General features: G+C 33.7%; 2 protein-coding genes across 3 annotated transcripts; one reads left to right on the top strand and one right to left on the bottom strand.

Annotated features, from left to right (window-relative positions):
- Positions 1 to 5782: 5782 nt before the first annotated feature.
- Positions 5783 to 10423, top strand: LOC132643506 (protein SOSEKI 5). Its single transcript, XM_060359938.1, has 4 exons — positions 5783 to 6208; positions 6441 to 6510; positions 6602 to 7561; positions 10123 to 10423. The coding sequence occupies exons 1-4, from the start codon at positions 5974 to 5976 to the stop codon at positions 10319 to 10321; spliced, it is 1464 nt and encodes a 487-aa protein (XP_060215921.1). The 5' UTR covers positions 5783 to 5973; the 3' UTR covers positions 10322 to 10423.
- Positions 10424 to 17179: 6756 nt separating this feature from the next.
- LOC132643505 (protein ALP1-like) lies at positions 17180 to 24703 on the bottom strand. 2 transcript variants are annotated; one of them, XM_060359936.1, is made up of 3 exons: positions 24350 to 24703; positions 24011 to 24171; positions 17180 to 18405 (listed from the first exon to the last, which is right to left on the bottom strand). In XM_060359936.1, the coding sequence occupies exons 2-3, from the start codon at positions 24138 to 24140 to the stop codon at positions 17366 to 17368; spliced, it is 1170 nt and encodes a 389-aa protein (XP_060215919.1). In that variant the 5' UTR covers positions 24141 to 24171; positions 24350 to 24703; the 3' UTR covers positions 17180 to 17365. The 2 variants fall into 2 exon arrangements, with proteins under 2 accessions (XP_060215919.1, XP_060215918.1); XM_060359935.1 differs by having other exon boundaries at positions 24011 to 24175; positions 24350 to 24702.
- Between the last annotated feature and the right edge of the window lie 1414 nt (positions 24704 to 26117).

The raw sequence follows: 26117 nt of genomic DNA, 5'->3' as shown, positions 1-26117 counted from the left end.
ATTCCGAGTGTCAAAATAATTTATAATATTTAACAGAATATTTAAAATAATATTCGTTAAGCGATTAGTAGGGTAATTAAAACATTTCTTTCAAAAATCGCTTAAAAAGGAAGCTTTAACACATTAGGGGCAAAACCGTAAATAGCGGGCCCGCCTTGGGACAAACAAGGCGGCGGGCTCAAATTGTGCCCTCTAAGCATATAGTATCACCTAAAAAGGTTATACAAACATTCTATGACTTTCTGAATAATTTAGAGCAAAATTGCATAATTTCAGAAAAAGCGTATCAAAATGGTTCAATTCTACTGAAGGAAAAACTGAAATTTTGTCTTGCGGATTCCGAGGGCCAAGAGGTCCTTCGAGGCCCGGATCCGACCCTAACACACTAGGGGCATGCCAAGGGAAGAATTGGGGTTGCTTTACATACCTTTGGCGCTCCTTAAGCCTTTCCAAACTCACTTCCCGTTTCGTCGAAAAACTGCAATTGGTCAAGTTTACCAATTGTGAATTATTAATGCCATTATTTCAACTTTAAGCATATTTGGCTACCGAAATTTCGGCAGCACTTCCCCTATACATATGACACCCCGAGAATTCAACTCGGCTATAAATCATCAACAACAACCCAAACGACAACAACAATATCAACAATGAACATTAAAAACACAAATATCCTTCAACTAGTCATTTTTCTCACAAGTTGACATAATCTTCAATTCAACCCAACTTTCAACTAAGATCAATAATTTCATATTCAACAACCATCATGATCATGACCATATAGTTCTAGAAACATTTCATATCGTTTTCCTTAAGATATACACTCGATATACATGATATACAATCTTCCGCCAAAATCATAACTTATGCAAAACATCAAATCTTTGGCATACAACTTCATAACAAGTTTCCAACTTCCAAATTCATCAATGGTCATCACAACTAACAACCAAACAACTTCATTTCCTTAATGCCGGAAAAACCATACTAAAACGACATAAGTTTCTACATTCCAATTCCATACAAACTTATATCATTCTAACTTCATTTACATATCAAGCATTACAACAACACTCCAATACTCTAAACAAACTTAATCCATTTCATTCCCAAGTCAAATATACCACACGGCCATATGCTATTTTTCTCCATTCAATCAAATTTATTCCACTTTCATTCTCAACATAAATTCCATCACATTCACAACTAGAATACAACATGAATTCTATACATTTTTGGCTATACAATATACAAATACACATGGCTACACATATATACCACACACCCACTTTGCAAACTTCCATTTCTCCATACAATCAACACATTTCTATATACTACAACCCAAACAAAACTCCATAACACAAGAATAAATTCTTACCTTTTCCTCTAGTCTTCTTTACTTGAATTTGTGATCACTTTGGTGAACCAAGGCCTCCTTTCTCCAAACCAACTACACCAAGTTGAAGAGGGGACTCAACTTAGTAAGGAAACCACAAAATACAAATTTTTAACACAAGATTTTTGGTGGTGAATTTTCCACACCAAACCCGAAATGCCTTCTTTTTTTTGCTCTTGTTTTGCTCTTCTTTCTCTTCTAAGTCTCTTGAACCTTCTAAGGGATAGTGATCCCTTTATAATTAATTAGCACATGGAAATATTCATTAAAGCCATGGGTTGGGCCTCACTTGGCCGGCCACCCCTTAAACATTGGGCCTAAATTTTTATTTTATTTTTTTGGGCCAACTCGGTTGGTCCCGAGTTGGGCCTAGCCCACTGACCTTTCGACCTTAAAACGTTCATAACTCCTTGTACCGACGTCACCTGGGAACCCACGACCTATGGATTGAAAGCTAATTCAATTATCTACAACTTCTATTTCAAGGTATTTTCGAAATTCCAAACTTACAATACAGTTTTTGCCCCCCAAAGTCAGGTCACCCGAAAACGTTTTCTTAAAAATATTCGTTTGGAGGGTTTCCACTTTGATTTGGTCCAAAGGTACTTCATGAGTTGTGTTTAACTTTACATATGTGATTCATATGACTTTTCAGATGTTCCAAAAAAAATCTCGGTATGTGGGCCCCACCCCAGCAGATGCTCCGAGGTTCAAAAATACGGGATATAACATATTTGGTTACACAAGTGTAATTACACAGTTATTTTAACTTAAAAATAAAACTTAATTATAAAAAATTTAAAATTAATATTTAAAAAATATTTTTCATTATAAATGATATTAAATTATTTATTTAATAACACATTGTTTCTTGAAAATATATTAATTAATAATCATATATTTGTAACTAATATTGTAAAAAATAATTTAATTATTTTTCAAATTAATAATATTAAATTTTAATTAATTATCAAACTTAAAAGAAGACTTTTTTTGTGAAAACGCCATTGATTGGATGTTTGACAAAAAAATAATAGTTATAAATATAATGCCATAACATTATTCAAATGTTTGACACAAAAAATCCATCAAATGTAATTGAAAAATAAACAACTTGCAATGTGAAAGCAAATGACATAAAATTGAAAATATAACCTAAATTCAAAATTGAAAATATAACCTAAATTCAAAATCCAAAAGAAAAGGTTTAACATAATACTCTTATGTGAAATTCCAATATTACATAAGTAAGTTTCAGCGTAACTTAAGTAAATAATTCAAAAGAGAGGGAAAATATAAGTCTATAGTCTCATTCACAACGAAATTCTACTTTAATAACGTCACTCGTTATATGCCAAGTTTGTTAATGACTCATTCCTTCCAATATTAAGAGGTGTAGTATCAAAAATTAGAATAATAACACGGTTATGCTAAATAAATAAAATAAAAAAATAAAAAAAATATGTGCAATTACATGGAACCACAAGAAGTAAAAGTTGGGAATGAGAAGAAAGGAAATGAAAAATAAATAATATAAAAAATACATTTAAAAAAATAAAAATAATTAACAAGTAAAAATAAAAAGAAATTAAAATAAAAATAAATTAAAAACCAAAAGAAATTAAAATAAACAAAAAAGAAACAAACTAAAAAGTCAGCTCCCTTTGAGAATTGGAGAGTGTAATTACACTCTCTCAATTACACTCAATCACACCTAATTGTGTAATTAATTGATTAAATAAATAGGATAAACTATATAATTACATCTAATTACATCCAATTCTAATTACCTGGGTGGCTTCCCAAGCAGGCACTAAAGGGAAGTCACGTTAACTTTTGGGAAACTTAAATGACCAAATCTGTATACAAGATGAAGATAGTATTATTTTGGACCTACATAAGAGACTATATTTATCATTTCTCCTCTATTATTAATTTTTCTAAATATTTGGGTCCCAGGTAAGTTACTTTTTCAATTTACTTTGAAGAAAAGATGTTTTTAGTAACATAATCATCGTAGGATTTCGTCAATGTTTGGTGAAGTATGACAGAAGTGTTAAGTCTAACTCTTTTTGAATTATTTTGAATTTTCTCCGACTGGAATCAAGAGCGATTCAACTCGCATAATAACAAGAACGAGTTCAAACTCAATATTAAAAACTAAACTGCGTAATTCAAAAGTACTTGATGTATCTAAAGTGAATTAGAAAGGTTTAATTAGTACAAAAAGTACATGCAGGTTGAAGAATATGTCACTCTCTAATGTAGCTTATTTTCCTTCATGCAATTTTGAATACTTCGTTGCTTTAAATTGCTGGAAAATCTTCTATAAATTAAATTTTAAAACAAAAGTGAGAGAAAAGCATCAGTTCTTTTGCCATAATTTATTCCCTCCTTAATTTAGATAATATAGTCCAACATGTTATTATCATTAGTTTTTGTTTGCACTGTTCCGTTTTTAATGACGGTAATCCTCGAATTGTTTTTATATGCTTCGATTAATTCATCCAACAATTTGTTAAGACACCATAAAATAAATGTGCTAAGTAAGCTGTGGATCGAGCGATCGACAACGATCGGTAAAATAAGCTCATAGAAGCACGATCCGTCCATGTTTGGGCTTATCATTGACCGTCCACTTATTAGCTTAGCCCATAAAAGATTGAGTTGATATGCAACTCAAGTTGACCCGTGAAAATTTTGTCAAACTATTTTCAAAAAGATATATATTTTTTTTTAATTTAATATGTTATATATAACCATAATAAAGAAAGAAATAGTTTTATTAAGTACTAAAAACTTATAAAAGAACAAAAAAGAAATTAAAACTTAGTAAGAATTGAGCGGGTTTGGTTGTGTTTTGTTTTTTTTAGCTCATTTCAGCCCAAATAACTTTTGCGCGGCTCATTTATTAACTCAATCCATTTTGATCCCCTAAATTCAGCCCTTCACGCCCATTTGATACCCTTGTCAGAAACGAGTTTGGACTAAATGTTGCATCTAATTTCATGCCTGAATCTCTTGGTTGATACTCTCATAATAAGGATTACTATAATTCATGTAATAGCTAGTACTTAAAAGGGTATTCTTCCGTTTTTACAAATTGTCTCAAAGTGTCATTCAAAGTTCTTATAATAACTAGGACTCGGTTATTCATATTCACTTCTATTTTTTCGATAGAAAAGAAGTAAAGTCTATAGTTAGATTGAATCAAAAAATGTGGTGAAGCGGATGGGTTTTTTCCCCTTATCAGAGATCTCAGGTTCAAGTTCTGGATATGCAAAAATCTTTGATAGGGACTAGGAAGTGTTTCCCCGGGATGGGCCTGGGAAAAAAATCCAAGGCAAAGTTGCAACAACTATATTAAGTCAGCTTGCTTCTCTGTATGTTTCTTTATTGGCTTGATTTTTGTGCAAATACAAAGGTGAATAAGCAAGTTAAATATCAAGTTGTTGTCCAAGGTAATATAGAATGGAGAAGTAGTCCTGTCGTTCCAATATATGCGAATCTTCTTCTTAGTCCAATTCTATTTAATTTTTTTTTTTTAAATCCTTAATGAGTTTATATTAAAACAAGCACTTTACAAATATCACAAATCTTGTAAGCATATAAGTGTCATTTGTTTAAGATAATAAGTTCCAACATAAATTTTCTTTAAAAAAAAATAATGCTTAAATAAATTGAAACAAATGAAAAATCCTTTTTTTAGTAAAAAGAAACGGATGGAGTAATTTAAGTCAACTTGCTTTTTCTGTTCTCTGTATCTTTTATTTTGTAAGTACATATACAAAAGTTAAAAATCCACGTAAATATCAAGTTGTTGTCTAGGGTTATATGGAAAAAAGAAGTATTCCCTCAATCTCTATTTATCACGTGACTTATTTTTTTTTTATTTCGTTTAATTCTATTTTCTTTCTAAATTTAAAAATAATTTAGTTTAATCTCTTATTACTCTTGATAAATTTATAAACATGTAAAATGTTACTCACTCCGTCCAATTTATGTGATATAGTTTGAGAAGGCCTGAAGCTTTAGAAATAAAGGAAGACTTTTGAAACTTGTGGTCTAAAATAAGTCATAATTAGTTATGTGACTGTAAATCATTTCATTAGGGGTAAAAAGAAAAGTTTTGAGTTAAATTACATTCTTTTTGAAACAGAGGGAGTAAGACATATTTAAGATCACACGTTTTAAATTTTTTAGACGTGTATAAAATGTTATAATATGTATTTAAGGTCATAAATTTAAAATAAATTTACATAAATTGAAATTGAGGAGTAAAAGAGAATTGAAAATTATTGAAATAGGAGAAGTGAAATTTGTCATGTAGCTGTTGTCTGCCGCATCCTATTTTGAAATCTCTGCCTCCCTCCCATTGTTTCACCCTAACCTCCCGGCATTCACTCTCTATATTTTCAACTCTCTCACACATTCACATAATTCCAAACCTTTCAGCCTCGTAAAAAACATTCCCTTCACAACTTCTCTATATAGGGATACACTCCAAACTTCCATTATTTCTTCTCCTCTTCTTAAACTTTGGTATTTGTAGCAAAAATAACAAGAAAAATTAATTAATGGCGGGTTCGTCGAGATCCGTTAGAGCTACAACGGAGCTTCAAATGCACAAAAAATGGAAAGATAGGGAAACAAGTCCTGAACGTACTAAAGTTTGGACCGAATCTTCCAACTCGAAGCTCAAACACGAACGCAAAGTGCCTGTCGTTTATTATCTCACTAGAAATGGCCAACTTGAACACCCCCATTTTATGGAAGTCCCTCTTTCTTCACCTGATGGTCTTTATCTTAGAGGTACGCATAATTTTTCACTCGCAGAGTTGTTTTTTTATTGGGCGTGAAGACCAAGGCACATTCTATTATCAGAGTATTTACAAATATACAAAATGAACACAACTTAATTCATTTCTAACATCTCCAGGCTTTCTAGATGAGGACTTCGAGTTCGGGCTTGAGTTTTGATTATTATGTTTGTTAATCTGCTATTAGCAATTGGTTTTTGAATGTCTTTTTTTTTTTTTTCCAGATGTGATCAACCGCTTGAATTTTCTCCGAGGAAAAGGCATGGCTTCTCTGTATTCCTGGTCTGCCAAAAGGTAAACTATTTGAGTTCTTTAAATCAATTTTAAATATGTATTTTATGTACACGAGTTGATTTTTTCTCTTTTTTTTTTTTGAATAATCCAGGAGTTACAGGAACGGATTTGTGTGGCACGATTTGGCTGAGCACGATTTTATATATCCAGCACACGGCCAAGAATACGTTCTCAAAGGATCAGAATTAGTTGACGGTGCAATGACGGTAATATCTCAATCACAAGACGAAGTAGAATTTTCTTCTAGTTCGAAAAATCAGGCGCCGGAAGTGAGAAAACTCGGCGAAGATCACGATGTTCCGGCAGTCTCACGGCGGCACAACCAGTCGTGGTGTTCGGCTGACTTCCACGAATACAGAGTCTACAAAGCCGAGTCTAGTAATGAGTCTGCCGGCAAAGCCGCCGCCGATGCAGCAACTCAGACCGACGACCGCCGTCGCCGACGGAGAGAAATCGGCATTGCCGAAGAGGAGGAGGAGGAAGAAAACTATACGAGTATTCAACAAATTCAAAGTCATTCAACGGAGTTGAGCAGAGGAGAAATCTCAGGCTATACGAGTATTCAGCAAACTCAAAATCATTCAACGGAATTGAGCAGAGGCGAAATTTCGCCTCCGCCGTCCGATTCAAGTCCCGAGACACTCGAGACGTTGATGAAGGCTGATGGTAGGGTGATCGTACGGCCAGAAACAGTCAATGAAGATCAAACGGCTGATAACAATAACAATCAATCAAGTGTAAAAAGCAAAGGATCTTCTGTTTTCATGCAATTATTATCATGTGGTTCTATTTCCTTCAAGGATTGTGGGCCTGGTGGTTATGTTAAAGATCATGGTCTTAACTTGATTTCACATTACAAGTCAAGGGTGCCACGTGGGACAGGGTTAAATAATCAGGTGGAGAAGGATGTAGAGGATACTAAGGTGGAGTATCATAATAATGGGATTATCACAAAGCTAGAAGATAAAGAGTACTTTAGTGGAAGCTTAATAGAGACAAACAAGGACGAATATCCAGCACTGATGAGATCATCGTCATTTAATGCAGATCGGTGAGTTTTATCCCTGTTATTAATTTGTTTTGTTTTGTTTTGTTTTGAGTATATGATACAGTATTATGATGTTTCGTGTCAAAAATCATGACAACATGACTATAAGTCTATAACACTTTAGCTTAGTTCCAAAAGAATACCTGACTTTGCTTGGAGTGATTCAATCAATAATGTTTGTTTTATTCAAAACAAAGAAATTGTCGTCTTGCCTAAAATCAAGTTATTAATGTTGGAATAAAAAAAAGGGCATCAATTGTCCTTGACTTAAATTACATACATAATTAGAATTTACTAACATGTAAGAGTATACTCTAACGTTGTAAATAGAATTATACTGTTAGTATAATTTGACCAATTATATTAGGTTATATGTTTAATTTTTAACGTACTAGATCTACTTATAATAGACAGTTACTTTCTAAATGTCTTGATAGGGCAAGGATTTTAACATATATACATACGAAGTGTAAAGAATTTTATATTATCAGAGTAATTTAGTATGTTAAAAACAGATTTTGTGCTTTATTTACCAGCTAATTAGTTCTATTTACCCTTAATATTTACTTATAAGTATCCTTTAGTAATTTGATTGAGTAAAAATATTCTATTCTATTATCGTATAAAAGTTAAACTCAACGAGCATGAAACTTTCACAAATGTGAAAATCTATTCGAAGTTTAACCCATTGTCACAAAGAAATAGAATTAGTTTTTGTACTGTGTAACACTAGAGTATTTTTTTTTTTTACTTTCTATAACTGTAGTATCTGATCTAATCTACGTGCACCTCAATTAATTCACAGTGCATTTGCTATTTTTTTTTAAACACTTGATATTTTTTACTAGTACTGAATAATTCTGTCCACCGATACTTTTATTGTTGGGCAGATAATAAGAAATCACAATTTGTAACGCTAGTGGCTTTTTCATGTGGTCAATCAGTCTGCAATCTGAAATACTGACATAAGAATACAACTTTTCAAGAGATACTTATTTGGGAAAAAGATAAAAAATATCTCTCTACTTCAAAAAAAAAAAAGGTAAAAATATCCTTTAAACTAATTTTAGATTAAAAATATCTTTCGCGTCATCAAAGTTTTCACATATACTCCTGTCTTAACGGAAATTTTCAAATTCGTGAAGATAATTTGATTTCATTTTTTAAACCCGCTCCATTATTTAAACCCAATCCAACTAAGTAAAAACCTACGATCCTACAATCCCCTTTAAACATGTAGACCAGGGTGAAAAAATGTGATCGTAGGATCATAAGTTTTTATATAATTGGGTCGGGTTTAAATAATGGAACGAATTTAAAAAATGAAACCGGATTATCTTCGCAGATTTGGGAATTTCTGTTAAGACAGGGTTATATGTGAAAACTGTAATGATGTGAGGGGTATTTTTGACTCAAAATTAATTTGAAGGATATTTTTAGCTTTTTTCTCAAAATAAAGGGATATTTTTGACCCTTTTCCCTACTTATTTATTAGGAATACTCATTTAAAGAGGTTCTTTTGCAGTTTCTGGTTTTGGGTGATTGAGCATTTATTATTTTCCACAGAAACAAAAAAATAACTTGAAATCAAGTTTATACGCCATTACACGTCTATTACTTAAAGGGAAATTCATCAGTGACTGGTAGTATGTGACAATTGACATTTTGCTTAAATTGATGTCTAACTTTTTTCAAGATTCGAGTCGGGGTAAACTTCAAACCTGTGAATTTTGTCCTCTTTTCATAATTAAAAAGTACAATTTCCTTATTGTGACTTAGCATAGGCCATAGGGGTATTTACTACAATGTCATAGTCACATTGCCATACGTAGGATACAAGTAGCTAATTAATTTCTCACCGTCATCCCAAACAGTACAGATCAATCAATATTAATAACTTCTGTAATCTTTCAGAATATCCATATTCTGATTTTACACAGAACAGTTTGCAGAAAGAAGAAACAAAGTTATAGTATTAACTTTGTAACATTATTGCCGCCTGCTATTCTAGTCATGTGGGGTTGCCCATCTTCTTAAACCTTTTTTGTTTCCTGCAAATTGAAATGGAAAAATGTAGTTTTTGGCCCTAAAGTCTACAAAATTAATCGTGCATATCCTCGGTTAATAGTTTGCTTCAGTTACTACTTTGCTGTTATCTATATTGCTTGAACTCTGCAAAAGGTTGACGCTCGTGTCTCGGAATTCGGATCCTTCAAAAAATAGTGCATTTTTTAAGGATGTAATTCAAATGTGGCAACATTGTCGAAGAGTTCGAGCAACATAACTGTTATTGAATTAGACCATACATGGCCTTAGGTGGTACAGGTCCTATGTTGTTCAAACTCTACAAAAATGTCGATGAGTACATCTTGGATCCTTGAAATTATGTTTTTTTGAAAGATCGAACGTGGATGATGCTATTTTTGAAGAGTTTGAGCAATATAGACTATTATTGGATCCTTAGTTGGTACCGGCCCTCCAACTGCTTGTAATTAGAGGCTAATTAGCTATTTTAACAGCCTGAATTAAATTAACCATAGTCGGGTTTCTTTTTTGGTTTGCAGGAACGCGAAATTGGAAATAAGGGAGAAAGAGATAGAAGAAGTGAGAACAAAATGCATTCCAAGAAGGCCAAAGAATCAATCCACTGCCAGAAATGAACTAGCAAGCAGTGATTTGTCTTGCAGTAGCAGTGCCAGTATTTCTAGTAGTAGCAGTAGCCAACATGGTAGCAAAAGGGTAGTGGTCCAACCCCAACTCTAGAGCTTAAGCAATAGTTTAGATAGGGTCAGAATCTCCATAGTAGGTTGTAAATACACTACTAAGAAAAACTGGAAATTATCTATAAATTTCGTTGTCAATCTATTGCTAAATCGTTCGTAGCTAACAGAATTATTTGATAATATGTCACCAATCCGTCGCTAAATAGAATTAGCATCAAATTATATTATTTAGTTACAAAATTTGTCCATCACTAGTTTTTTTTCTATTTTTAGTGATGATGTAAATCTCTGTGGGCTCAAAGAAAAGACAAGAAAAAAGTGTTGTTATTCTCGGAGAAAACATGAGGATGTGATATGTAGAAACATAGGACAAGATGCACTCTAATAGTAGACTTGCAAATCCCAGCACGGCACGGCTTGTGACAGTAGGTTCCAAGATTATATTGAGAAAAGAAAGTGATAGGATTCTTGTCTGCTAATTTCTACTTCCGTTCTCTCAATTTATGTGATACATTTTTCTCGTTAGTCTGTTAAAAAAAAAATATATTTCTATATTTAAAAATAATTTAACTTTAAACTTCTTGTTTTATCTTTAGTGAAATAATTTTCAGCCACAAAAAATGTCTATGACTTGTTTTGGATCACAAGTTTTAAAAGTCTTTATTTTTTTTTTAAATTCCGAACCTGATCAAGCTATATCACATAAATTGAGACGGAGGGAGTATTAAGAATTTCAATACAACTTCTTTTGGTTGAAACTTGTGGATGGAATTTTTCGCTTGTCGCTTTGCACATTGTCTTTCCATGTGGACTTTTTCTATCTTGTAGCTCGAGATTGTGAGAGTTGAAAGCAGTTCTAATTTGCTTTAAATTTGGGAAAATACATATTTTGTCTTATTAACTTGTTAAAAAAATTCTCCACACTCAATTTTGCAAGTGTCCTCTTAGAGCTCGTTTGGATTAGCTTATAAGTTGCTATAAGCTATTTTCAGTTTTTTTGAGTGTTTGACTGACTAGTTTAAAGCCATTTTGTGTCTAAAATAAACCCAAAAAAATAATTGGACCCGTTTGGCTTAGCTTATCTAAAGCAGTTTATAAGCTGAAAACAGCTTATAAGCTGCTTTTTTTAAGCACATCCAAACATACTCTTACTTCTCTATCTTGTCCGAAGTAAATTAGTTGCCACCATAAAAGTTGACGTGACAATAAAAAATGAATGTAGGCTCGAAAGGAAACTCCGCCTGTGTGAGCTCGCTCACATTGCCGGTCCCAAGCCCGGATAAAGGAGGAGGGTTGCCGAGGGTCAATCGGAAACAGCCTCCCTACCCAGGTAGGAGTAAGGCTGCGTACATCTTACCCTTCCCAGACCCCACTATTGTGAGATTACACTGGGTAGTGACCCAAAAGGCTCGAAAGGAAAATAATATGGAAAGATTTGGCAAAAGACGGATTAATAATTTTGAGTTTATGAATTTTGAATTCTAAAAAATGCAATGTACATGTTTTGAATTTTAGAAAAGGCAGCTTAATACAAATACAAAATTTTAATCAAAGGCTAATGAATTCTGCTAAATCGGTAGCTAGATTTCTCCTCATTGTGTGCCATCCCTATCTCTATCTCCTTTATTCAAGTTAAGAGGCAAAATATCACGCACTGATATTTTGGAAAATTTGTGGATAGATTATTTGATTGTCACTTTGCAAGCTGGATCATTGTGTTTTAATTGTTTCCTATAAGAATTTTATGTCATTTTGATTGAGAATTTGACTTGAGAGCTTCGACTTGCGTTAAACATTATATGACTTGGTCAAATTCCTTGGTACTATGTTGACCTTTTCTACCCTTGATTCTAGTTGCCTAAACATCGATTAGAAGACCTATCTATGAATTGTTTAATCACGTTGTTTTGACCATTAGCTTCTTTAAAAAATAAAAAAAGTCGTAAAACAGAGACAAATTTGACTTTAAATAACTGGAAATTCAGGTGTGAAACAACTGTGAAGTTGAGAAATTAACCATTATAAAATGTTAAGAGCCATAGCTCAACCTTTCAGACCTTTGAGTAATTGTCAACCTTGTCTTATATCGAAACAATAAGATTCTCCCGAGTCCCCACCTTCTGACTCCACAATAAAAAAAGTTAAAATAGGCAAATTTTTTACTCTCCCTAAAGTGGCAGGCTAAATAAAAACTATCCTAAACATTTATGCCCATTCATGTGTGGATTTTAAAAAAATTTAAACTGAAATTAAAAGGCTACAAATTACATAGAACTTATCACAAATCACAGTTTCTTATGATTATACATATTTTAAAATAATTGTTAGACTAAAAATATTGAATAAATTAATGAGAATTTTACCTAGAGATGCAAAATTGGAAGCCTAATTACTACGGTTAGGTATATTTGCACTTAATTACATAGCAAGGTTTTCAAAATATAGCAATTGAGTCTTACTAGATGAATTGGTTGCAAAGCACAGAACCCTTTCTTTCTCAACAATAGAAGCATATTCTTGACCATATGAACAGTTCACTGTATCAGTGTTTTTAAAGGCGTTTTTGGGGCAAGTCCGGGGCGAGTCCCGGGGCGGGGTGTATCAAAAACGCTCCAGGGTGCAAATGAAAAACATAGATCCATAAGGCCTCCGCTCTAGAATTTGAGGCGTAAGTACCGGGAAGTGTAAGCCCCGGGAGTAAAAGCGTACGCCCCGGGGGTTAAATTTGATTTTTTTTTTTATTTTAAAAATATTTTTGCTAAAGATTATGGTTTTTATTATTGGTGTAATGATATTTATGCTTTATGTTATCATGTTTCCATATTGTGGTGATTTTTCTAAAATATATAAATAATAAAAAAAACTTTCATGGAAAATAACATTGTCATAAACAATTTCTTTAGATGAATATGTCGGAAATTGATAGATAGAGATTTCATAGCACTATGTTCTTGAAGCAACTTTATCCATTTTTTGTCATTGCTCTTACTCTTTTTGCCTTTCTCCTTCTTTGAAATATATAAGCAAAAATCAGTGCAAATATTAGTTGAGGGTGGGAAAGACTAACAGATGTGGAGATTGATGATGAACTGGATTTAAAAAAAAAATGAAGAACTGGATGAAGATTTCATTTTAAAGATTATTTAGGCTATTATCATTTTTTGTGTTGTGACCTTTCTCAAATAATAACTGTAATAATATATTAATATTATTGGTGATGTACTTGAATTTATTTACAGAATTTTAATGACAATTTTATTTTTTCTTATTTTTTTAGTAATAAAATTATAAAATTGAAGATTTATGAGACAGACGTCCCGTAGATTCATGGGATTTACGCTCAATATCTCAGGACTTCCGCCTCGCCCCGTGCGGCATAAAACGCCTCGTCTCGCACCCCACCTCTTAAACACTGCACTGTATAGACATCTGATTTATGTTACTATCTATATAAATAAAAAGGATAAGTCAGATCCCTGGAAGATTTTGGAGAACATACCAATGAGACAATTAGTTAGATCCATCGAGTTCTCCCATGTCGTGTTCGTCTTCTTCTTCTTTCTTTTTTTTTCTTTTGGCAGGAAACTGATTTTTGCATTGTTATGGTTGAAGAAATGATAGTTATAGTGATATTTGGTGAAAGGTATGTTGATTTTCTAGTGGCGGTTACGGTGGTGAATAATCGTCGGGTATATGTTATTTGTATGTCCAATGTATCACTGGATATAGTGATATACACGCGGCATGCAAACTACATACAACAAAATAATTAGGAGTATATGTTTTATTAAGTCATGTTGTTGTTTTTGCCAGATATACAAAACAATATAATTGTTGTATGTTTTGTATATTTTATTAAAAACCTCTAACTACTTTCTGAGAAACAGGTTCTTCCGCTTATTCTAAAGATGGTCTTAGAGACCTGGGCTCATTTAGTTGTAAGAAGGAATTGGCTAATCCTGGGCCCAAAAGTGTGACATCCAATAGTCACCTTAGTAGCAATTGCAGATTATCTTGATTACATTTTCAGATCTTCAATGGAACACATTGGCATTTAATTTGTAGCTCTTTATATAGCTTATCAAAAATTAAAGTTGTTTGATCAAGGAAGCACAACAATCGATTTTAAGTTTTATGCAACGATGCAGCAATATATATATATATATATATATATATATATATATATATATATATATATATATATATATATATATTTGACAATTTCATATCTAATTTGACCAGCTCTAATAGGTTCTCCACCCTTTTCAGGTACATTATCAATATGAACATAGATATTTACATGTAATTAGTTGTTAATATATAATTCACATAAAACATACAATGAAGAAAAGGTTCGAAAAGTAAAAATAAGATGGATTCTTACACTGTATAGCTTCCATCAAAATAATAGCTGGAAAATGTATATTTTTTGTATATTGATGTATATGCATATACTATATACATTTTATATATAACTAGTGTATATTTTTTTGTATATATGGGCATATGGCAATGGTTGTAATTATTTTAGAGAGCTGCCAAATATGTAACCTTCCCAAAATAAAATGGACAATTCGTAGAATTGCCCTTCTTTTGGGGTGGTCTTTAACTTTTTCCCCCTTAAATTGGTGGTCTTTAATTTTTGCCCTTCGCCTAAAACCCATGGGTTCCGGGTTTGAAGCCCCACTCAATCAAAAATTTAAAAAAAAATCGCAAGGCAGAGTTTGAATTTCGCTCTGCCCCCTCCGGCAGATTTTGCCTTGAGGCATATATTTTATTTTTTTTCTACTTTTCAAAGCAAACTTTTAGTTATGCCTTAAGGAAAAGTTCTGGCTTATGGGACATACTTTTAATTATGCCTTAACTAAAAGTGTGTCCCATAAGACATAACTAAAAGTATGCCCCATAAGGCGGAACTTTTCTTTAAGGCATAACTAAAGCCTTATAAAGCAAAATCTATGCTTTAAGGAAAAGTTCTGCCTTATGAGGCATACTTTTGGTTATGCTTTAACTAAAAGTCTACCCTATAAGGCATAACTAAACTATGCCTTAAGGAAAAGTTCTGTCTTATGGGACAAACTTTTAGTTATGTTGGATCCGGCATAACTTTAGTTTTTCCTTAAGGCGTGTATGCCGGATTCGGCATACACGTCCCCCGGCCCTGCCTTGCAAAATTATTTTTTTATTTTATGCCTGAGCGGGGGTTCGAACCCAGAACCTCAGGTATTCGGCCACCTCGCAAAACTTAAAGACTACAAATATGAGGGACAAAATTTAAAGACCACGAATATAAGGGACAAAATATAAAGACCGCCCCAAAAGAAGGCCAATCCGCGCAGAAAAATTAAATAAAATCCAACAACCGAGCTTCAGCCCAGGTCACTGAGATGGTCCAGCTGAGCAATTACAGCTTATCTTGAGTTTTCATTTGCACTTTTGTTCCTATTTTGTGGTGGTGTTTAATTTTTGTCCTTCAAATGGGCTGGTCTTTAATTTTTGCCCTTCAAAATCGAATTTATGCCTATAGGAGCATAAGTTCTTTAAGGATGCAGGCATAACTTGTGAATATTATGATGCGTAATTTATGGCCCTAAAGGCATAATTTCAATTTTGAAAGACAAAAATTAAAGACCTGTCCATTTAAGGGTACACAGTGAAATTAATTGCCTATAAACGTCACTTTATGGGCCTCACTTAAGGCCTAATAGAAATCCCATTTTTGTGAAGGGAGAATGACGTATATATACATAAGAATAGGGTATATTTACAAAATATGACGATACTTTTCAGTTTACAAAACATAACAATACATTTGTTTTAAAGTTGTTGTCCGACCTGTTTACGCCTACATAAGGCCCATTTTACTGCTTGTAAATCAACTGTAAGTCGTTAACAGTGAGCTGTGATTTTTGGGTTGTTTTACGGCCCAAAGTCTGGCCCATAAATTATTTTTACGGCCTGAAGTATGGCCCGTAAAACCTGCCGTAAGTCAGCAAAACACTGTTTAATAAAATTTACATAACTTTTAGTACAAATGTCCGTTCGAACTAAAGATGAAACCCCTGGATTAGGGCAATAGATTTGAGGGTTGTGATAGCGATCATACCAATGAGACCTCGATGCCTCGAAAATCCTGATCTTAAAAATCCCTGGTCGTTATGGTTTATCGAGAAAGGGTATCGATAAACAGGTTAGACCAGCACATTCTAGGTATGCTCAATGGAGAGGGTAGTGGGGATAACAAAAATACAAGTATACAACCATTAATAACATTATAGTAGTTATAATACTCCTTAATATTATATGGTTAGATCTTTACTTCTTGGAAGACACATTCGAAAAATAATTCTCTTTTCAACAATTCTGCTAGGTCTTCTTCTTAAATTGAGAAGGTTGTTTTTGCTCTTTCGTTTATACCGGAAGAGCTTGTTAAATCTTGAGAATATACGTGTACTAGTAAAATGTCCTTAAGGATGGTATCATTAATACACTTTTACCGGTAAAATTCATTAAGGATAATGTCATCGACACACCTCCAAGCTTTGAATAATTTCCGTGCGTTCCGTGATTATGCCAATAGTTTTCTAACAATTTGAACCATAAAATTCTGGCGGATTCCCATTTACTTAATAAAATCTTAGTCAAGTTAGATTTTTGCGCTCAATCAAAATATCTGTATTCATTCCGGTCCTACAAATTGAGCTTCCGAAAGGGGTGCTCGATTCCTTTCATTTCATATCTCCTCTCATGAGACATAGCACTTTGATTGAGTTCACCCAAATTTGGCACACAACTCAAAGTTGCTAACTAAAAGGTACCAAGATTTTGGGCAACCCTTGGCACCATTCATTGCACTAGTTAAACAACATGCTAAATTCCTAGGATTAACAAAATAATGTATGCTTAAAAAAGGAAATTAACCCCATAATGTCTTATTTCCTACAATTATCCACTCTGAAACAGGGTATCTAGTCAAACTTGTAATATAATAATTGAAAACCAAATATAAATGCCTAAACATCTTTGAAAATATTCTCTATCTGCCATCAAATTGACAGCTTATGCTATTCATCATTTAAGAATGTCACCTCCCAGACAAGTGAAGGGACAAATTGTCCCTCAAATCTGAAGCAGTCTTGTCAACGGATTCACAAACCTCTTGCCCGTACCCCTGGTCGTGATGATTAGATGATAGAGGTAACTCATCCAATACCTCGTCTTCCATGTCGATAATAATGTTGTGGAGAATGCAGCATACAAGGATAAACCTAGGTAACTTGTGCTTATCAGGTCTCCACATCATTCCGTGAATCATTTTCCAAACTTCTTTCAGCCTAGACAAGGCCCTTTGTGCCACGAAACGAGTTGCAAAATGCCTCTTATTGAACTCGGCTTTAGATTCCGAAAGTTCTTTCCCTTGATAAGGAGTTAGAAGCCAAGGTAGCAGGGGAAAACCAGAATCACCAACGATATATTCCCGTACTTCTGCTTCTTCAGATAGATTTATCTTGTTCCCGTTCAACCTCTCTCCTTTCTCACAGAGTTTAAAAAACGTTGAACTCTGAAGCACTGAATTCTCATTCATTTTCCCAGGCAATCCCGTGACAATATCACGGAACCTCATCTCGGGGTCCACAACTGCTTGCAGAACCATGCTGTGGTTCTTATTCTGATCTAGCCATACATCAGCTGTCTGCTCGGAAGAGGATAGCATCATTGTAATATGTGTAGCATCGATCGCACCACAACAGTTTGGAAGTCCTTGAATTCTTTCAAACTTTGACTTTATCTGTGTCATATCTTCTACTGTTGTGGGCCACCGTAGGTGGTGAAGCCCCTTTTCCTCAATAGCCTCTATAAAGCGCCAAGTTACTTGAGACACCGTCGAGTGGTGGGCCCCAAACGAGTCACCCACTGAAATTAGTGAATTACCCGAGCTTAACCTCCTTAGAGCTAACGCTACTTGCTCAGGCAAAGACATGGGCTTGCCACTTGAAAACACAAAGTGGGCTGATTTCGCCTGCATGTGCTCCTCTGCAAGGGAACATACGTAGTCGAAAGTTCTTCTAGACATCTTGAAAACAGATTGGAACTTATCCAAACCTTTTGAAGGAGAAACATTTCCTGCAGAAAAAGATTAATTTATCCACAGCAGCAAAATAATAAAATTTCATGCTGTTAGAGCTTAAAAATTGTCAGGTTCAAGAACTTTGGTTGATTAAGAAGGCAAGGTAAAATAAGTAAAGTAATCCTGTTTGCTGTTATTTAAAACTATCATGCAAATACATATCTGAAAATGATTTTAAAAAATGGAAATCACACAGTTGAGTACATCTAACAGCACCATGTTTAATGTTAAGCAACATTGCACGATAAATCATTTGACTTCATGCAGTCTTCATTTTGGTTGAATTAATAGGTTGGTGGTTATGTTTGTAATAGTTTTAAACTACATTACTTTCACTGCTTGACAAGAATTTAAAAATTAGTTTCAAGAAAATAAAAAACAGGCTTGCAAAAGCTTTTCAAGTTCTTCTGTACAATTTAGTTGGGCAGCAAGTAAAAAGGGTAGTTTTCCAGAAGCTTCCATAATGGATCAAACCATTCATCATTTATCAGAGTGTAATCACAACGACAATCAACAAATGCAATTCATATGGCATTTTCTGTCAACATGGATATTTTCATGCCCTTGGACATGAATGTGTTCCAAAAGAACATAAAAATTGAAGTATTCAACAGGGTACAGTCGAAAATGTGAGCCGATGCCTTTTATCACATTATTTGATTGATTTTCACATGTCTGAAGCTAGTTCTTCAGATCTCCATAACTAATTTAGATGAACGAGGGATTTCTATCTCTACCTTGCTTTGATATTTTCCAGCGTAGCATTATAAAAATCAAGACAATAAAGGACCATCAATTATCAAGGAACAGAAGATTAACAAGGAACAACAAATATTATTCTTTGGATCATTTTTTGGACTTCTGTTTTTCTTTTGCTTTCCAACTCTTACTGTGACTGGGAATACTTTTTCCTGAAATATTTCTATTTCTTTTCTCAATATTTAACTTAAGGAACAGAAAACTATCTATTTGATCTTATCTTAAATGACTGGAAAAGAGCAAAACAGAATACTATTCAATATATTGCGACTTTCGTATTTCTTGAGTAGATAAATTGTTTAATTAAGAACCAATTCAAAAGATCTATCTCCTTTCACTCTATAAATTGAACCCTCTGTCCTACTCACCTCTATTAATAATATAATATGGTAAACAAGGGGTTCTCACAAAGTCTATTACTTCGCGTCAGGTCTCCATCTAATCTCAATTTCCAAAGTGCTAACTTAATCATCTGTCTCAACTTCTGAAGTACTAACTTAGATATCTTCATCACCATTTTCATTTTCTTTCGACCTAGATTCCATGATCCTACATTGTTAGGTTTGTAAAGTGAGCTTCATTTGTACTTCTCACATAGTTCAGAACAAAAATTCCTTCCCATGCTGTCAAATATGGCACACCATTCTTATGGCAGTTCAAACTACAAAATAACCAAATTTTGACTAATTGTGCCCTCAAGCATAGGAGGCACCAGTGGACATGCAGAAGAAATACACAACAAGAAGCAGAAACCCTCCGTAGAAACTAATACTGTAATAATAATTTTTCTGAAAAAATATTTTGTAGCATATTCTTGTAGGGTCAGAAAACCTCCAAGAGTCTATTGATTACTTAAGAATGTAATAGTTACTGGAGAACTCTTAAACCCGACATAAAGGTGCTGCTCAAAATCGATTTTTTGAAAGAAAAAAAAAAACTATTGCTATTAGTATCTTTTATGGATAAAATAGAAAAACTTTATATGTGCCTCACACAACTGACACTAGTTTGAGGCTTCTTTTTGTCTCACAAAAAAGTGCACTGTCCATCAGTGGTTCTATGGAGTACATGAAGAAGTTATATCAGAAATCAATTCTACTAAAAACCTCATTGGTTTTAATTCTCTGTCAACTTTTTGCACCAAGTAAATTGTGGTTATCTAACCACTTATGGCACTAAGCTTGATATAGACAAAGATATACTTGATGAAAGAGCTGATAAGCATCTCCTCATTCTAACCTTTTCTCATTCAAAGAAACTAAGCTAGAATATCTTATTGACTACAATTCTAGCACTAACTAAACATCTCACTTTCAAACTCAACAGCTTTGTAGCTATAAATCTACATGAATATCATCATGATACCCATGCAGCAAGCAATGGCATAAGCACCATAATAGATTCTGGTAATATTTTTGTACTAGAACATTTAAAGGAATAATAGCAGCAGATAAAAATGGCATTTACTGCATAAACTCCTTAACCATCATCTATTGCCTATTAAAATAATAGGCATACATATTGGTTCAGCTACATCTCCACAGTAAGAATGGTAGTAGAGAAACTGTTGGTTTTTTAAAAAATGGAGCAGAAAAGGTTGGAAGAATAATTTAAAATGACTCTCAATAATCTTATTAGTATAGAGGGCTTTAAATAGCCAACTTGAAAACAGAAAATCTGCAGAACAAAATTCAAAAACCTAAGTTACTCAACTAAACTTATCTAACTAAATTTAAATTTAGATTTAAACTAAGACTCCTCCTGCAACTAAACTACTTATTATTCTAGTAAACCTGCATTAACAGAAGCAATTTTCAGCAGAAACCTCTGTGGCCTTTGCTTTGGGAAATCCATCAATTCTCCTCTTAATCTGCCCTCACAATTCATTACAAAAAATGCCTCATAAATTTCATATTTTCAAAACACTCAAAAGTTAATTGATCTTTAGAGAAACCACATATGCTCAATATTTACGGCAAGGACATATTTTCAAAAGCTAAAATTAAACTGATCTACGACAGGACGTTTCCTTTATCCAGTAACGTAGAGTACAGAATTGTCAAGTATGAGCAGCTTTAACTAACTGAAAAATAGCCTCATGGTACATAATGTAAGGAGCTAGAACATTTGTGGGGTCAACTTATAAATCTATCCATGTTTCATTCTCTTTTCACTAAAAACCCAATTTTAACTCATACTGAAAATATGAAACATTCAGGTTAATGGCTTCACCTGAACCGTGTTTTATGTGTAAGACACTGAGAGGAACACAGCTAGCTAGCTAAAACAAGAGGACCACCATGTAATCAGCTGAAAGGGAGAAGAGTGATATTATTCTCCAAGTCAGCAATATTCGAACCATTTAAAAGAATGCAATGGCAAACCAAGAATCCATTTTCTCAGTTTATTTGCCATTATGTTGCACTTTTCGGCAACCTTGTCTGATCTTGATATCTCCTTTAGTCCGAGTACTTCAGCCAAAAGGCTTCCTTAGATACACCTTTAACCGAATCTGATATATACTAACCTAATCTCTATATGACCAAGCCAGTTTTGTTTGCAGCCAAGGGAGAGTAGAGGTTTGGACTGTACAACTCTGAGTTCATGGCTTCCATGTAGAATGGAAACTTTACATCCACGTGACAATACCAAACCAAAAACTGCTAAAAGGGAATGAATAAGTATGTTTGGTCGTGCTTCAACATTTTTTACTTAAAAAACAAAAAAGAGAAAAATTTCCTCTTACAGCCTTTAATAAAAACATCATTTTCAAACAGCGCAAGGGAAAACAGAGAAGGAAACACATTTTCAAGAATGTACTAGCCAAGCAGGATGTTTTTTGGTCATTAATCATCACCTATTATCAGTAGATGTTACCCAAGGATAACAGACAGAAACTCTCACGTGCAGGTGAATCTCACATCAAGATCTCAAGCCAGCTAAATATTGTAAATGGTTCTCTAAGGGATGAAAGATGAGCAGGTTGGTTATAATTTGGTTGAAGCAACAAAAAACTGCTTCCCTAAGCATTACGGGGTAGAAAGGTAAGGAGTTACGAAGCTTTATTGGAAGTAATCGTGCATGTGGAACTTGGTCAATATGTGAAAAACCACAGGCAGGAAATAACATATCACTAACTGCCCAAGCAGATAGCAATTCTAGCAGCCAACCACTTGTAGAGCCTAAACACTTGCAAATTTCATTTTTGGCTCTACAAGATTTAATTGTTGGATAGCTGGTTCAATTTACCAATTTAAGGCTAGGCCTAATACTGATCTTCACCGTCTAGGCTAACAACTTGGATTACTTAAAATAAGCTAATGATGAGTTGATCACCTCACTCCAAATTCCATGTTTCTAAAAGATTGTTTTCTTTCTCCTTTTTTTTTTTTTTTGGTTGGCAACTTGGTTTAAATTCTAAAGGTCTTCTAATTATCTTCTCCAGATTTTCAGACTTTCAGCTCTAGAATAAAAGAAACAACACATCAACCAAAACAGAAGAATAAATGTTAGCTGTAAATTAGGAGCCATAGGTGTAAGGAGAGTCTTAGTTATCACTCATCAGTTTCCTACTACTGTGAACACAAAAAAGAAACTATCTTGAAACCGAAGAACCAAGACTTCATAGTTGATATTGCAAAATATGTAAGCTTCACACCTGCCCACATACACTAAAAGCAAAAGGATCATGACTACATTTTTATGGTAAAACATTTTTTTTTTTTGCTTAAGTTGTAAAACATAACATTGATGCAAAGCAACTTTTATTGTAAAAAAGAATGACACTGAGTATTATGCAGATAAATTTTAAAAACTCTCCTCTATAACTTGAAATTAGGTAGTAATGTTCATAACACAATGTGCATCCTACCTGCATTTGCAAAGTGCTCACATTGTTGATTAAACACATGAAATTCTTCAAATGGTATTATCAATAGAAATAAAATAAAATTCATAATACTCATATGAACGCCACTTATAAGTACCATTTAGCAGTCCAAATATGGATTATTTGACAAGAAAATCAGGGATAAACTTATCAAAGCACATATTGTCAGGTCCTCAAATGGCACTCAATCTTTTGCCCATCTCAAACAAGTACACTGCACATGCTACTAACTCATAATAGCTTAATCATAAAAAGGAAACTTCAACAAAAAATTAATGAAAATCAAGACGCCCATACCAGGACGAACTTAATAAAGTGCTCCAAACTTTGTAAACATCAACACATTTCCAAATCCGACTCATTGATGTTACAAACGCATAATAATTTAACTCTTTCTAGCTTTTTCTCTTGCATCATTTGGTAACTTAATGAATCAATTATGTTAGGTCAAACAAGAGCATTGTACATATCGAAACTCGTAAACAAAATGCAAATTAGGGATCTTTTTAGTTCTCAATTCGCAGCGCATTGAGAGAACATAAACATGTAACATCAATCAAAACGTAACTAAAAACACGAATTCAACAATCCACAAATCAAAATTCCTACAAAACATGATCAAAGGGAAATCAAGAACCACCATTCAATACATCAAAAAGGCAACATTTTTTTTTCCACACATACACAACAGAAACAAGAGCATTGTATATATGGAAACTTGTAAACAAATGCAAATTAGGGATCTTTTAGTTCTCAATTCGCAGCGCATTGAGAGAACATAAACATGTAACATCAACGAAAGGTAACGAAAAACACGAATTCAACTATCCACAAATCAAAATTCCTACAAAACATGATCAAAGGAAAATGAAGAACCACTATTCAATACATCAAAAAGACAACATTTTTATAACACATACATAAAAAAGACTAATGAAAGATAATAACTTTACCAGCAATTCTTTTGGATAACATCTCCCACCAATCACCAGAGCCATTTTCTGAAGACCCAGAAGCCAGATACTCCTTTTCAACTTTCTTGTCTACTTTTCTTTTCTTTTTATGCCCTCTAACAGGACCCATCACTCAATTCAATCAAAACCCACAAATCTCACTTGCTTCAAACAAACAAAATCACAACAACTTCATTAGAATTCAAAGATAACACAAACCCCATTTCTTCATAAAAGTCAAAAAACAACAAAGAAAGATCATATCATATATACATATACAAGTGTTGAATAGATAAAAACATGCAAGTTACATATGCAAATAGAAATAAATTCACTTACTTCAAGCTACTTTGATGTCAATGGTGTGTGTGTTTTAGGTTGAGTGGTATTCTTGAAATGTTTCAAAGCATGCAAAGTGCATATATATTGTGAAAGAAAAATAGAAAAAGAATAGACCAAGAAAGTGTATATTGTGGGTTTTTTGACATAAAAAGAGTATACACTAGAGAACAAGTAGAGATAGGGAGAATGCTTTTTATGGAGTATTGGTTATGTTGTGTTTGTTTTTGCTTAAGACAATGTGAAAGACATGAAAATCTGATTCAAAGGAAAAAAAGGAAGACTTGAATGAGACTCTCTTTACAATGGTCAATACTCATAGATTTCAGAGTTAAAAAAACACACAGAAATATTAGCGTAATCAAAGGAAGAACAAAAAAAAAAAAAAGGGGGGGGGGGGGGGGGGTTGCTATTTGCTAAGGTAAAGTCAGGTTGTCGATATTACCAATTTGTAACTATTCTTGCTAGATCCATAATCTAGATTAAGGGGTAATTTAGAGAGAAAGAATATTGCTTTTTCTATTCTTTTTTGTTTATTATCTCATTTTTTTATATAAGAAAATGTGTTTCCTCTCTAGGAGTTCGAACTTTTAAACGCATAAATCTTTTTAATTTAACATGGTGTCAGAGTCAACCTTAAACTTTTAGACTCACAAGAGGCATATTTAACATTGTACACTTGTGGTTGTAGATTAGTAGCAAAGTTAAGTATTTTGTGATTGAATCGGTGGCTCACCTTTTTTTTTCTTTTTTAAGTAACGGATAAAAGGGTCGATATTTGCCACTAAAAGACTTTACTGGAATAAAGATGACCTATCAAGAACCTGAACGAGCTTGTTTACTGTTAAAAATGGAATTTAGGATAACAATTAAATTTATTTGAAAAGGGTTAAAAACAAGTAAATCGTATTTGATCAAACATTTTCTTGTAGTTAAACAGAGCAATATGTGTGGGTGCCAGTACGTAAATGGCGTAAAGTTAATGGACAAGAACAAGAAATAAAGTAGAAAGCTTGTGGTATTTCGTGTATTCAACAATGGAGTTACGATTACAAGTATAGATGAGCAGGTGCTATTCTTTCTTCAAGAAGGTATATTTATCTATGCAAACCTTAGACTTTGCGACATAAAAGTACAAATGACTACTCAACAGCACAAATATCCTATCGAACAGTATCACAAGGCTGGAGACTGACTGATATTGGACGAGAGTTATTGGGAGTGCATTCCAGCTGGAAAAAAGAGTCGTGATTGAGGAAAAAGGTCCCCTGTCAACGGCTCTATTGATTACTCGACCACGGAGCATCCCACGTCCCACCGGGACGGTACCGGTCCAAGACGTGACGAGGATGATGGTGTGAGAACCCCTCCGGGTTGTGATCGGGGACTTCTCTATTAACCCGAACAGGGCTGAGTCAATACCTCCACGTGTTGGTATATGATTGGTCCACATACTAAGCTCGGATTTCATTCCATACGGAGGTCGGTTGGACAATGATCAGATATAGTGTGGATTGTACTTGGATGGTAGTTGAAATCGGTGACTCTCCCAGGATTTCCTCATTTGAGATCTCTAGGTAAGAGGATCAAGTTGGCCTTGGAATGGATATATCCTAAACATTCCATTAGTATATATGAATGTTCCAATAAAAATACATGTATGCATAAAGAAAAAACCAGGCTCCTTGAGACAAATGTATTAAAAGGGTTAAGTTTTAGTGGATGGTGTTGCTACGATTGCAATTGGACGTGTTTCAAGAAAAATTTG

Source organism: Lycium barbarum, chromosome 6 (assembly GCF_019175385.1).
Source record: "Lycium barbarum isolate Lr01 chromosome 6, ASM1917538v2, whole genome shotgun sequence".
NCBI lineage: Eukaryota > Viridiplantae > Streptophyta > Magnoliopsida > Solanales > Solanaceae > Lycium > Lycium barbarum.
This window is presented reverse-complemented; position numbering and strand designations above follow the sequence as displayed.

Bases quoted from the DNA above. Each gene is read 5' to 3' on its own strand.
- LOC132643506 (XM_060359938.1), top strand. From the start codon at position 5,974: ATGGCGGGTTCGTCGAGATCCGTTAGAGCTACAACGGAGCTTCAAATG. The intron at 6,209-6,440 runs GTACGCATAATT...TTTTTTTTCCAG, and splicing joins TGATGGTCTTTATCTTAGAG to ATGTGATCAACCGCTTGAAT. The intron at 6,511-6,601 runs GTAAACTATTTG...TGAATAATCCAG, and splicing joins TATTCCTGGTCTGCCAAAAG to GAGTTACAGGAACGGATTTG.
- LOC132643505 (XM_060359936.1), bottom strand. From the start codon at position 24,140: ATGGGTCCTGTTAGAGGGCATAAAAAGAAAAGAAAAGTAGACAAGAAA. The intron at 18,406-24,010 runs GTAAAGTTATTA...CTTTTTCTGCAG, and splicing joins GTTATCCAAAAGAATTGCTG to GAAATGTTTCTCCTTCAAAA.